This window comes from Panthera pardus, unplaced genomic scaffold (genome assembly GCF_024362965.1).
Source record: "Panthera pardus isolate Hobbes unplaced genomic scaffold, ASM2436296v1 HiC_scaffold_3, whole genome shotgun sequence".
NCBI classification, from domain to species: Eukaryota; Metazoa; Chordata; class Mammalia; order Carnivora; family Felidae; genus Panthera; species Panthera pardus.
Genome location: NW_026526876.1, coordinates 9,422,220 through 9,436,109, shown reverse-complemented (window position 1 = coordinate 9,436,109; position 13,890 = coordinate 9,422,220). Strand labels below are relative to the sequence as shown.

The window sequence follows — 13,890 nt, the reverse complement described above, 5'->3', positions numbered from 1 at the left end:
TAGGACGGGGACGGTGGTGCCACACGGGGTTTTCACCCGGATGATGTGCGCCAAGTCTAGGCTCTGTAAACGCTTTCTTTGTCTGGTCTCGGACCTGCCCTGATGGTTTTGAGTTTGGGGCCCCGAGTGCAAGACTTTGCATTGGTCCGCATTTAGTTCAGTTTTCGCTGGTTTTCAACTCTCATTCCAGCCCGCTAAGATGCGTCCTCGGGCAGCCTGCCTGCGATACCCACGTTAGTGCTGCTGGTACCACACTGCGTGTTGTGGGTCCTCAGGGGGAACAGGGCAGGGCTCGTTCCCTGGGTTGGGGAGGGTTCTTGACTCCCCACCTGTCGAACTCCCACTTGGGAAGCTGCCTCCATAGTTTCTAGTGAGTCTTTTACACCCTGGTTAGAAACACCGACTTCAAAAAAAGAATCTTTTCTTTGAAGTGATAGGGGAAAGAAGGGTCCTACGTTCTCACCCTGTGCTGGTCTAGTTCCGTGTGCAAGTCCAAAGCCTAGGAGCTGCCAGACCTGAGATTCGTTTTCTGGTCCCTGGGCAGCCTAAGTGGCCAGCTTCAAGAGGGGGTGTCTTTCTCCCCTCGGTGGACCCTCTTCCCCCCCTGAATAAACCAAAAAGAGACAGAGCTTAGGAACAAACGTCTTATAGGATTTAATGTTTTCAGGGATGGGAGGGACTGAGGCCTTAAGGGGTAAATGGTGGGGTGCTCGCCAGCAGGAAGGCATCGGGGTCCCAGAGGGCTAGACGGAGCTGACTGGGTGGGCCACAAGCTCACCAGGGCCTTATGCTCTCTCAGTCTCTGTCTCAGAACATTCTGGAACCACCGGTGCTCCTTAAACCCGGACTTGCTGTTGTTCCTTCCTCCTCACCTCTGTCCAGATGTCTGACAGATCCTGGATAAACTGTTGGATCTAACAAGGCAAGGGGACCGGGGCTCAGCCCAGCCAGCGGCAGGCCACCCCACCCCCAAACGGAGCACGGCCGGGCAGAGCTTGTAAGGAGTCACTGTCTCCCTGTGACTGATTTCTCGGGGCCACTTTCCCTTATTTGACAATTATTCTAGTTGAAGCTTCAGGCTTGGCAGACTAGAAGGCACAAACAGGGAACTCCTGGAGGCACACACGGTGAAAGTACGAAGTCCAGCTGACCGTCTGGGGAGGGCAGGGGCGAGGGGATGCCGGAGCAGACCCTGGTACTAGAAGCCTCCGGCGGGCAGGGGCCAGCAGCGTGGGGGGAGACGGCTCTCCACAAGTGAACAGCCTTCACGGTGGGCGTTTGCTCGGAACCCAGAACTGACGCCCCTTATGATCATCTTGAGTCATCGACGGAAGCTTGAGTTCTATTCGCAAGCTTCTGTTTCAAGGCGTGCGACGTGGGCACCTGGCCTCCTCACGCGGCCCTGGGGAAATCGGTTCATCTTTCTGGCACTTAGCTTCTTCATCTTTAAGACGGGAAGGGGGGAGAACAGGTTGGCCTAGATGGCCTCTACCATCTCAGTTCTAAAGTCTCTCCTTTTCGGGGCGCCTGGGTGGCTCAGTCGGTTAAACGTCCAACTTCGGCTCCGGTCATGATCTCATGGTTTGTGGGTTCAAGCCCCGCGTCGGGCTCTGTGCTGACAGCTCAGAGCCTGGAGCCTGTTTTGGATTCTGTGTCTCCCTCTCTCTCTGCCCCTCCCTCTCTCTCTGTCTCTCTCTCAAGAATAAATAAACGTTAAAAATAAAATCGAATTAAATGTCTCCTTTTCAAGGATGTTCCTGGGGATGGGACCACGCGGACCGTCCAAAACTCTCAACAGCCCCCTTCCCCTCCCCATACGGTTACTGTTGCAGATACAATTCCTGTTTTGCAAATGAGGAAACAGAGTCCCTGAAGGAAAGTAACTTCCCCAAGATCACGGAGAAGACAAGTGCAGCACTCCTCTAACTATGTTCTTATGATAAACGATCACACTCCGCCCCCCAAGAGGGTTCTGTGGTCAAGTAAACTTTGGAAATGTTATCTGCTTGGAGAGGCTGGGGCAGAGCCCCAGCAAAGTCCTGTGTGTCACCTCACACAACCCTTTTCTTTTTTTTTTTTTAACGTTTATTTATTTTTGAGACAGAGAGAGACAGAGCATGAACAGGGGAGGGGCAGAGAGAGAGGGAGACACAGAATCGGAAACAGGCTCCAGGCTCTAAGCTGTCAGCACAGAGCCCGACGCGGGGCTCGAACTCACGGACCGCAAGATCGTGACCTGAGCCGAAGTCGGACGCTTCACCGACTGAGCCACCCAGGCGCCCCTAAGCTCCTTTTTCAATAACACTAAGACATCATTTGTCTTTGTCTCTCTTATTCGCTCACGAGCGAACAGTGGCTTTTACCAGAGCGGGATGTTTCTGTGACATAGGCTGTCACAACAAGACGAATGCTGAAGCTGAAGGGAGAACCCACCTGTCCTCCAGGAAGCCAGACATTAAGTGGATTTGCAGAAATGTTCCTTGTCCCACAGAGCGTTCTTTTGGAAATGTGCTTTGCGTCAGGAACGCCATTTACGTTAACATGCTTCTTGTTGTCCTTGAATAATGAATTAAGGATTTTTAATTTTTCTGTTTGAATGTCTCCTACGGTAAATATCAGCAGCTATAACCCATACAAACAAAAGCTCTTTGAGGGTCTTCAACAAATGTGAAGGGTGCACAAGACTCCTGCTCGCAGAAAATTTGAGAATTGTGGCTTCAGGAGCAAGCTTTCTTACAAACTGCCTTCGCAGTCTTTGAACTGTCGATAATTCTGTTCTATGTGCTTTGAGCTGCAGGCTGATTCTCCGGGTTGAGGAAATAAATCCCTCCTCCTGGCTGGTCAGCGGGGTGAAATCTTTAGATTTCACGGGTTTTACTTTGTTGTTGTTGTTAAATAGGGGAGATGCCTTCTGGCCCATTGCTTTCGTTGGCTTGGATTTGATATTCATTCACCAAACGCTTATTGAGCGCCTACTGTGTGCCAGGCACTGTATTAGACACCGAGATACAGCAAATGACTAAACAAACACAGAGTCCAGTCTTGAGGAGCTTTCTGTTATTTGACAGCAGCACTCAAGGCTTTTGCCAAAGGAACAAATAATTAGTCATGGTTCTGTGCATCTGACAGGAAGTATGGCTAACCCGTCTTCTGGTACAGAGCTCCCCAAAGTGCGGGATATCTGTGCCTTTGGTGGGAAGTGAGATGATTCTGGGGCGCCTGGGTGGCTCAGTCGGTGAAGCGTCCGACTTCGGCTCAGGTCCTGATCTCGCGGTTCGTGGGTTCGGGCCCCGCATCGGGCTCTGTGCTGATGGCTCGGAGCCCGGAGCCTGCTTCGGATCCTGTGTCCCCCTCTCTCTCTGCCCCTCCCCGGCTCACGCTCTGTCTCTCTCTCTCAAAAATAAATACACGTTAAAAAAAAAATTTACGGAAGGGAGACGATTTGGGGTGGCACACGGACACAGCATCACACGGCTTTGAAGCATAGTGAGAAAGTTCTTTCCTTTCCAATTTCCTTTTAGTTACTTCAAAGAGAAAAATCTCAGGGTGCCCCTAATAAGACAGACACCAACACTTTCCTAGACGTGCTGACTCCCCCCACCCCCAATTTCCTCTTTTCCCAAAGCGTGGGCCCCAGGCATGGAGCTTTCAGCACGTCTCTAGAATCTAAGAAGACTGTTTTTGCACCAGCGATGAATTCAATCGTGGGTCCCCCTGGGGCCCGCGTTCACTGGGGCCAAAAGGGTCTCAGCGCTAACGCCGTGGTTCTCAAAGCGTGGAAGCCAGACCAGCACCATCACCTGGGAACCTGCTGAAAAATGAAAATCCCTGGGTTCTCATTTCGGACCCACCGAGTCAGAGACTCTGGAGGCGGTGACCAGTAGTACCCCCCCTGACCTGGTGACTCTGATCCTGTTAAATTTGAGAACCACTGCTCTGTGGGGTTCATTCTTCCACTGGACCAATGGACAGCCATCTTAGCTCAGTCGGGGCAGCTGGCCAGGGCACCTGCACCCCCTCTTACCATGTCCAGCTGTTTGTGGGTGTCATCCAGGGACACGGAAGGGGTCTCCTTCAGCTGCTTGCTCACGATCTGGAAGAGGTTCAGTGCCGCCATCTTGATGGTGCCAAGCAAGAGGGTCTTCTTGGCGGCCGTGTTCTGGATGTGTGCCCAGCGAGATTCCTGGGGAGGCGACGGGGCCGGGACATGAGCAGGTGTGTGCGTGTGTGTCCCTTGCTCACCCAGAAGCCCCCACCCCCGCGCTCACCCAGACGATGACGTCGCTGCGGGCTCGGTCAAAGCGCATCTGCAGACGCGCCAGCTCGTTGTTGTGCTGCAGGATCTCGTCGTCCTTCTCCTCCATGTAGCGTGCCAGCCGTGCCTTGGCGCGCTCGATCTTCTCCTGGCCCTCCTGCGCCAACTGCATGAGGTCGTGGTGCATGCTTATCAGCGTCTTGTAGCGTGAAATCACCTCGTGGATCTCCTCGAACTGCAGAGGGGGCTCCCATCACGGCACGGCCGCCCCCCAGGCCCGCCTGCCAGGTCCCTGGCTGGATGCCTCAGCCTAGTGGGGAGACCCTCGGCCAAGGGCAAAGGGCAGAGGCCGTGAGGAGTCCCCCCGCTGGCCCTCCTGGGTTGGTATGGGCCATGGGACAGGTGTCGGGGGCACGTGCAATCGGGAGCTAAGGTCCTCGGTCTGCATGTTGCAATCACTGGGAGCTTTACATTTTTTTAAATGTTTATTTTATTTTTGAGAGAGAGGGATAGAGAGAGACAGAGTGCGAGCAGGGGAGGGGCAGAGAGAGAGAGGGAGAGAGAGAGAATACCAACCGGCCTCCACACTGTCAGCACAGAGCCTGACGTGGGTCTCGAACTCACGAACCGTGAGACCTCAACCTGAGCCGAAATCAAGAGTCGGAGGCTTAACGGGCTGAGCCACCCAGGCTCCCTTCCACCAAGATGTTCGTTTTAATAAACACGAGGGGGTCTGAGGGGGTCCCTGGCACCCGAATTTTGCACAAAGGTCCCCCAGCTGGATTCTAGAGGACCTGGTGGCTGGGGCTTTGGGGGGGGGGGGGCGGGGAAATGCATTTTGAGATGTCTCCCAAGGCAGTAATGACCGTATCCAACAAGAATGTACCCAGAACCATTTGTAAGCCAGGCCGGATGCTAAGCACTAGGTCCGGAGCAGGAGATAAGAAAGGCAGACCCTGCTCTTGGGAAGCCTGAAACTCGGGGTGGTACAGAGTGAGGACAGACAGACAGGGAAAGAGTTACAACTCCGAGCGATAAGCCCTATCTAGGACTGGAGGATGGGGCCGGCCAAAGACTGTAGGGTAGTATCTTCAGCCCAAGGCTCTCTGGTATTTGTTCACACTTGCTGAGGTCTGCCTCCAGCTGGGGGCTGGAGAGGCCACCGGTGGGGCGGGTGGCCTGCCGGGCTCGGCTGTCCCCTCCAGCACGGTGCCGGGCCGTGACATTCTGACCCGACCCCGCAGACCACGGGCAGCAGAACAGAAGCCCTGTGGCCCTCTCTCCGTAGAAGGTGGCGTGGGCACCCGATCCAGGATGCCAACTCACCTCCCCAGGGGTTTATCGGAGTGGGCCTTCCGGCTGCCCAGGGGACATGCCCTGAGCGCCTTCTCCATCTCGTGACATTCCCAGCGACACACTGGCGTTCCGGGAAGTGCCCTGTTGGCCTTTCCATCAGCATGCCCCTGTGGGGGAGGGACCACCCAACCCGGCATTAGAGGAGGTGGGGACAGCCAGCAAAGGTTTCCTGGGGTGGCCAAAGTGGGGCCAGAGGTATGAACATAGCCGGCCAGGCGGGGGCAGGTGGGGGAAGGCGAGGACAGGTAAGGGAGCAGCCAGCCCAACGATGACAGGGGAGGGGCGGGGGGGTGTGGCAGGTTTAGGACGAATAGCCTGGGTTCAAGATGGGGACGGAGAGGTCCACCTGCAGGAAGTAAAAAAAAAAGAAGTGCCCCGTGAACCCGGAAGAGGAGAGTGGACTTCCTCCATTCAAGGATTCTAAGAAGCAGAGAGAGAAGTTACGTCTGCATTTCCGGAAGTTCCCCGAGTCCACGACCCAAGAGCACATGACAGTTAAGTTGAACGGAGCTCCCAAGGGTACTCAGTGCTGATGTCAAAGGGATTGGGGTGCCCACCTGCAGAGGCTCCCGCTGTTCAAGGATGGGACGCTCTGGGGGCACCTGGGTGGCTCAGTCGGTTAAGCGTCCCACTCTGGATTTCGGCTCAGGTCGTGATCTCGAGGTTCGTGGGTTCAAGCCCCGCCCGCGTCGGGCTCTGTGGTGACAGTGTGGAGCCTGCTTGGGATTCTCTCTCTTTCTCTCTCTCTCTCTCTCTTTCTCTGCCCCTCCCCCAATAAACAAATAAACTTAAAAAATAAACAAGTAAAGACAGGACATTGAAACATCAGCCAGAGTGAGCGCAAAGGATCACAGCACACCAAATGTGTCAACAACCCACGAATTCGTAACGATACCGACAACATTACAGGTCACTTTTGGAAGCTGCCAGAGAATCCGTTCATTAAGGTGAAAACTGGAATATAGAGTCTGGCACTTAACAAGCCTTTCCCTTAGGACTCACGAGGTCATCAAAGGTAGCTGACGAAAGGAAGAGCCCGTCTATGATATCTTTCTCCCGGTGGTAGTTTTCTCACTAATACGTGAAGAAGGGAAGACAGAACATTTCCAGCTCCTTCCAGAACAGAACCACCCCCTTATGGTTCAGTAGCTGCCCGCCCACTATCAGAGAAACCAGAATTGTGGATTCTATCACCAAGGATTCACTTGTGCCTCTTTTTAAATATATCAGCAGGATCATACGTATGTTCTCTTTTCTGTTCGGCTTTTTAAAAAAATTTTTAAAAATATTTATTTATTTTTGAAAAAGAGAGAGAGACAGAGCGTGACTGAGGGAGGGTCAGAGAGAGAGGGAGACACAGAATCCGAAGCAGGCTCCAGGCTCCGAGCTGTCAGCACAGAGCCTCACGCGGGGCTGAATTCACAGACCGCCAGATCATGACCTGAGCCAAAGTCGGACGCTCAACTGACTGAGCCACCCAGGTGCCCCAGTTTGGATTCTTTTGATCAGCAGAATCATGTATGTGACACTTGAAAAACAAACATCCCAACCAAATGCCGTGTGGGGACCTTGTTTGGACCATGATTGGAACGAACCAATTGTACAAAAAGCACGTGTGCAACAGTTGGGGAAATTTCAATGTTGACTGGATATTTAATATTAAGGAGTTACTGTCACATTTTTACGAGGTGTGACAATGGCATTTCCCTTATCTTGGAGAGTCACATATTGAAATACTTAGAGGCTAAAAAAAATATCATTTGCTTCAAAATGGCGGAGGTGGGAAGAAGGTATGGGGGATGATAGGATGAGTTCATAATTGTTGGACTTATGTGGTGAGTAACGGGCATTCAGGAGACTATTTTTGTATACGTTTGGAATTTTCCATAATTGAAAAGATTAGGGTCTTTAATTTTTTATTTATTTTTACATTTTTTTAAATGTTTATTTTTGAGAGAGAGAGAGAGAGAGAGCAGGGGAAGGGCAGAGAGGGAGGGAGACACAGAATCCAAAGCAGGCTTCCAGCTCTGAGCTGTCAGCACAGAGCCCGACGTGGGGCTCAAACTCACAAACTGCGAGATTAAGACCCGAGCCGAAGTCACTTAACCAATGGAGCCACCCAGGCGCCCTTATTTTTACATTTTTTAATGTGTATTTATTTTTGAGAGACTGAGAGAGACAGAGCGCAAGCAGGGGAAGGAGCAGAGAGAGAGAGGCAGACACAGAATCGGAAACAGGCTCCAGACTCAGAGCCATCGGCACAGAGCCTGACTTGCGGCTCGAACTGTGAGATCATGACCTGAGCTGAAGTCGGATGCTCGACCAACTGAGCCCCCTGGATCTTTGGATACGTAATACGTCACCAAAATAATAAAAGCAGGCATGAGAATGAGCAGTTTAAAAATCAGGATACTGGTTACCTCCGCAAAGAGGGGAAGAAGGATGGGGCTTGGAAGGGGGGGGGGCTCCCAAGGGCTTTCAATTAAAGACAGGGTTTTATTTAAGGAAACAGAACTGGGGGGGGAATATTAAGATTTGCAAAGCTGTGATGCCTACTTGGGTGCTATGATATATTTCTCTGTACTTTCAGTATGCTTAGAATATTTTGGAAGACATAACGGAAGAAGGAAAAAGAAAGAAAGAGGGGCAGGGGGGTCACGCTGGCTGTAGAAAGAGGGACAGGCTGGTGACCAGGAGTAAGGCTGTGTTGAACTCCTCTGGATGAGGGATTGAGGTACCTTGGGGGTCTGGATGGGGAAGGGACAGGGGCCAGATTCCAGAAATATTTCAGAGGCAGGATAGGCCAGATCTGCTGATTGATGGCTGCAGGGAGGAGGGGGGGAGGGGAAGGGGGGAGGATAAGTCCTATCTTATCATTTATCTGCTGCTTTGATATGTGGTCTTCCCTCACTAGCCCCCCCCTCCCCCCCCTCCCCCGGGACGAACTGAACCATTTACTACACAATGGATCCACCTTAGAATGGAGGGCGTAACACAGATCTGGGCCTCACGCACAGATAAATTAGTTCTACAAGGAAGCTGCTGGAACTTTAAAAAGCGGAACATCCTTTGCCTCCCGGCTCTGCCCTCAGGACCCGGATCCACAACCCCCACGGAGGACACACTTCAGGACTGGCTCCCTCTGGGGAGGGGGCCCTGCCTGCTGCTGTCACCAGGGGGGCGTGGGGAGGGAGGACACACTTCAGGACTGGCTCCCTCTGGGGAGGGGGCCCTGCCTGCTGCTGTCACCAGGGGGGCGTGGGGAGACCGGTGGCCTGGGAGGCATCCGTGGGAGGCCTTCAGGGGGGCAGGGATGCCCAGGGAGAAAAGTGGAGGACCACTGAAGGAAGGGGCTGGGCGGAAGGAGCCCGGGAGGAGGCTGAGGAGGAAGGCCCAGAGGCGGGAGGAAAGTAGGAGACAGGAGGGGAGCCCCTGTTCGAGGAGGAGGTCGGGGAGCCCCGTGCAGGCCGGTAGTGGCCTCTGTAGCTCTGTGCTGGGTTTGGCCTCTGCTACCTTCTCCCCCTCGTCTCCACCGCCTCTCGGGTCTACAAAACGCACCCGGGGGCGAGGGCAGGGAGGGTTGGGCAGGCAAAGCTTATCTCACACACACACACACACACACACACACCCCTCCCCAGCCGCTCCCGCCCCCCTCTCACCTCCGAGTGCTCCACCACCTTCTCCAGGTACTTGTTGAAGACGCAGAACTCCTGCATCCTGGTGCTCAGCCGCTGGTGCTGCAGCCGCAGGGCCCCCATCTCCTGCTTGACCTTGGCCAGCTCGCGCACCCGCTGCCTCTTCAGCTCGCGCTCCTTGTTGGCTTTCTTCAGGGCGCGGATCTGTTTCTGGTCGTTCTCCTGGGGGGGGGGGGGACGGGAAGAGGGGAGGTGGCACCTGTCACCCCCTGACGCTGCCCTCCCCCCGGCGAGGCCCTCGCCCCTCTCTTGGAAACGCTGGGGGTCCAAGCCTAGGGGGCTGGGGTAGGAGGCAGGCCGGGCGGGGCCAGAGCGCGCTCCCATAGCTGGCACTGAGGCCCAGGAGGTGGTGCCCTGAAAGACAGACACGAGGCTCAGCTCTGGCCATCGGGCTGACCCCACTTCTCCTTCATCCCGCAAAGTCCTCCCCCCCACCAGAGATCAGGGGCCACACCCACCCCTCCCAGTGCCCCCATGTGGCTCCTTTCCCTCCTCGGGGGCTCCCGGGATTCCACACGGATGGAAGGTGTTTGGAAGCAGGTGAAGGCACGCGTGACATTTGCCCTGTGCCCCGGGAGCCCCCCAGAGGATCAAGGGTCCCCTAAACCAGCGGCTCTCAAGTCCAGCTGCGTATCACAATCCCCTGGGGAGCTTTTTATTTTATTTTCATATTTTTTTCATGTTTATTTCGTTTTGAGACAGAGAGAGCACAATCGAGGAAGGGGCAGAGAGAGAGAGGGAGACACAGAATCAGAAGCAGGCTCCAGGCTCGGAGCTGTCAGCCCAGAGCCCAACGCGGGGCTTGAACTCACAAACCACGGGATCATGAGCTGAGCCAAAGTTAACCAACTCAGCTGCCCAGGATCCCCCTCGTCCCCCCGGGGTTGCAAGCAAACAGACACCCAGGGGTCCATATTTGTAACAATTTTTTTTTTTTAGGATTCCCAAGCTGTGGAGCGTCTGGCAGCCATTTGGAGGACCTCTCACCCCCAAATCTCCTGCCGCCCCAACCACACGCCACTAGCTTTTCTCTGGCCACTGGGAAGGACTGGACCCCTGGAGGATACACGCAGGCCGCCAGCTTCTTTCCCACCTGGATTACGCACAGAGCAAGACTGGAAATGCTTACGAGCAGGGGTCCCCCGTGGGATCACCCCCGGGAGCTGGGCCAGGCCCCTCAGGGCCCCGTTCGTGCTGGCTGGAGCTGGTCTGGACAAATCCGGATGGTTAAATCCTCCTCTGAGGACGGATGGAGAGGAATTGGATTGTGATGCCTGGGCCTGGTCCTTCAACCAACCCCTGCCTGGTCTTTCAGTACAAGGACGGAGGGGTGGCTGAGTGGCGGGGAATAAAACTCTGCCTGGTTCCCCTTTGTGTCCCCATGTGCCTCACCCTGACCGCGGCACACTCGTTTATTCGTCATCATCCACCCATCCATCCATTCATTCATTCATTCGTTCACTGGAGACACTGTGTGCACCAGGGAAACAGGAAATTACGAACAGTATTGAGGACGCGAAGGGAGAAGCCCCAGGTGTCGCTGAGCCGCGAAGAGACTTTCAACCGGGGTGACGAGTGGGCAAGAGCAAGGAGGAGGAGGCCAGTTTGCGAGGGTGGGTTCCCCCCCGGCCCCTCACACCTGGATGAACTGCTCGAACTTCTGGATGTGAGCCTTCAGCTGGGCCTCCTTGGTACCCAGCTCCTCCCAACGCAGATTCAGGGTTTCCATCCGGCGCCGAAACGTCTTGGGGGTTGGGGAGGGCAGAGAGGTCAGGAGGGCCCCTCCCCCCGCCCCGCCCCTCCCTCCCGGGCGCCTCTGTCCCCAGGCCTGCCCGGGTTCGGAGCGCAGGGTCCCGGGACCCTGCTCCCCTCGAGGCTCAGGTCCTTCCTCTCTCCTCCCTGGGAACACAGAAGCTTCGCCGGGACTCCCAGCTCTGGCCGCCCACACAGAGGAGGACTGTCCCGGGGCTCTGAGCCCCGGGGCCCTTCCTGCCCTCCGTGCCTCCAGTCCCCCACCTCCTTCTTCTGCTCCATAGCAATGTGCATGATCTTGGCCTCTTTCTTCTTCTCCAGGAGCCGGATGGATGGGGACTCCGACTGCTCCTCAATGTTGGGGAACTTCCTGCCCAAGACACGGGCAAGACAGGCCGGTGGGTTCCGAGCGCCTGGGGCGGGCCGGGGCTGGCGGTAACCCGTGGGCACGGAGGGGGAAGGGGGTCCTGTCCCCCACGGGAGTGAAAGGGACGGTGTGTTGAGAGGGGACAGGGCTGTGTTGGCGCCTGGGAAGCACGCTGGGGCAGGGCGATGAGGATTGGGGGGGGGGGGGGGGGGGGAGGGGCGCAGGGTTGTAGGAAGTGGAGGGGACGGGCTGGGAGGTGGGGCGTGGGGGGTGTGGGGGGCACTCACTGCAGCAGCTGTAGTAGCCTCTCCCCATACTGTAGCCGGAAGTACTCGGCCAGCTCGTCCTCCTCCATGATGCCCAGGCTCATGCTGGTGTGACCCGATGGGCCAGGCGGCCGGATCCTCGCAGTGAACCGGTGGCTGGGGGTGGCTGGGGGGGGGGGGGGGGGGCGGTAGCTGGGCTCTTGCTTCTCCCTTCCTTCTGCTTGTCAGGGTCCCCCGGAGGGTGGGTGTCCGAGACCCGGGAAAGACGGCTGGACACCTGCGGTGGGCAGCTCAGGATGATGTATTGGGAAGTGAAGGGAGATCTGGTTACCTAGCAACGGATCTCCTGGTTCTGTGGACCACCCACTGGAACTCAGGCTTTGCTCTCTGACCCTTGTCCCCCCTGACCCCAGTCTTGCTGGAATCCCACCCCCCTGCTCCTGCATTTACCCCCCAGGAGCTTGGGGAAGAAGTTAGGACTGAATAGATGCTGGTGTCCAGGCCTGGGAGGGAGGGTCTGGGTGGCCATGGCCCAAGAGGGGGTTTTGGTAGAGGGGTGTCCTTGGGGGTTCAGGTGTGTGTGTGTGAGAGAGAGAGAGAGTGAGGGGGGTGAGGGAGGGACTGGAGCTGGGACAAATGGCCCAGAAGAAAAGGAGGCAGGGGTGGGGGCCTGCAGGAGGGTGGGAGGAGGCCCGAGCTTGAGAACCAAGTGGTGGGCGAGGGAGGGATGCGCGTGGGGATAGGCGGGGAGCCTGGGGACCAAGGAGGCCCACTGGGGGGTGGGGGAGGTGGGGAGGCGGGCGCCGAGGAGTCCGGGGCGGGGTGGGGGTGGGGGGCGACGGCGGCGACCTCGAGTCGTTGCTGCGGGACACGGTTCCCGGTTCCGCACTGTCCCTTCTGCTCCCCGCCGGCGCCTGCAGCGGACTCGGCCCCTCCGGGTCTGGGGACTGGGGTCCCTCCAGGGAAGGGCGGCGCCCCCCAGTGGGCGAGCCCTCCCCGCGGCACTGCCGGTCCTCTGGTGCCCCCTGCTGGCCGCCTGACGCCGCACCTTTTCCGGCTCCCCAGTGCCCTTGGTGCTGACCGCTGGGGAGGGGGGGGGGGCGGGGCGGGGATGAGGGGGAACACGACGGCACCCCCACCCCCACCAGCCTCTCAGCCAATACGGGTTCTCACCGGGAGCGCCCCCAAAGAAACAGGCCCACAGCAGGATGACAAGAGCGCCAGTAAGGACGCGACGCTTCGCAAAAGGGGACGCTTCTCTCTTTGTTTATTCCTAGAGCCCAGCACGGTCTTCGTTTGGGGTTTACCCTCTTTCCCCCTCCTCGAGGGCTGCCTGTTTCTCGAGTCACCTGTTTGCCCTGGCATATGGGCACGTGCCTGGTTGCATCTATGGCATCAGGTGGCCCAGGGCCAGGTCGGCGCCTACAGGCAGCTGCTAAGGCATCCTCTCCTGCGCGTGCACCCCGCCTGTCTGGGAGCCCTTTTGGTTGCTTCCTCTGTACCTCGCACGGGAATCTTCCTCTCCACTACCCATCCCTCTTTGGGCTCCCCCTGCCCTCCCAGGGGCCTTGGGGAAGATGCAGGGCTGTCTGGGATTCACAGATTCCTTGCCTGGGTGAGCCCAGCTTCCCCTCCCCCCCCCCTGCGCCCAGCCCTCGTCCCTCTTGATGTTTGCCTTTGAGGCATCTGGCAGGATCTCCTGTTGGCTTTAGGTTGTTGGAAAACAATTAGGCATTTCTGTGTTTTTGGTCAGTTCCCATCCTCCCTCTGAGACAACTGCTTGAAAAGGAGAGGAGGAAAATATCTGGAGAAAAAAAAAAAAAAAAGATCTAGGTTAATGTCTTAAAAAATGTTATCCCGCCAGGCAGAACAGCATAGTGCTGGGTGCACAATCAAGCTCTGGATGGGAAGAAAACACTTTTTGTCTACCTTGTATTCCATTCCATATGTGTCTTAGGTTCCCTATAAGTGGAATCACACGGGCGAATTGTATTAAATATGTTTCAAAACGGTTGTTACAGAAGAACTTGTATGGGTCAAGTATATTTTTGTTAGTTGCTGTAATAAACAATGGCTTAACAAGGTCCAACTTTGCCCAGTGCTCCCCCCCCCCCCCCGCGTTGAGATGATCCTGTGTTTTTTTTATCTTTCGCTCTGTGAATACGGTGTCTCACACGGATTGATTTTCACATGTTCGAC

General features: G+C 56.1%; 1 protein-coding gene across 3 annotated transcripts; it reads right to left on the bottom strand.

The window, feature by feature from the left end:
* Positions 1-630: 630 nt before the first annotated feature.
* CCDC42 (coiled-coil domain containing 42) lies at positions 631-12,661 on the bottom strand. 3 transcript variants are annotated; one of them, XM_053892912.1, is made up of 8 exons: positions 12,541-12,661; positions 11,713-11,968; positions 11,323-11,428; positions 10,946-11,050; positions 9,271-9,468; positions 4,269-4,490; positions 4,025-4,183; positions 631-914 (listed from the first exon to the last, which is right to left on the bottom strand). In XM_053892912.1, exons 2-8 carry the CDS (start codon positions 11,793-11,795, stop codon positions 837-839), a joined length of 951 nt encoding a protein of 316 aa, XP_053748887.1. In that variant the 5' UTR covers positions 11,796-11,968; positions 12,541-12,661; the 3' UTR covers positions 631-836. The 3 variants fall into 3 exon arrangements, with proteins under 3 accessions (XP_053748887.1, XP_053748886.1, XP_053748888.1); XM_053892911.1 differs by lacking the exon at positions 12,541-12,661 and having other exon boundaries at positions 11,713-12,047; XM_053892913.1 differs by lacking the exons at positions 631-914; positions 12,541-12,661 and adding an exon at positions 2,075-3,808 and having other exon boundaries at positions 11,713-12,047.
* Between the last annotated feature and the right edge of the window lie 1,229 nt (positions 12,662-13,890).

Coding starts and splice junctions, on each gene's coding strand:
- CCDC42 (XM_053892912.1), bottom strand. CDS start 11,795: ATGAGCCTGGGCATCATGGAGGAGGACGAGCTGGCCGAGTACTTCCGG. Junction 11,051..11,322: donor CTATGGAGCAGAAGAAGGAG/GTGGGGGACTGG, acceptor CCAACCCCCAAG/ACGTTTCGGCGCCGGATGGA. Junction 915..4,024: donor CCCACAAACAGCTGGACATG/GTAAGAGGGGGT, acceptor TTGCCTTGTTAG/ATCCAACAGTTTATCCAGGA.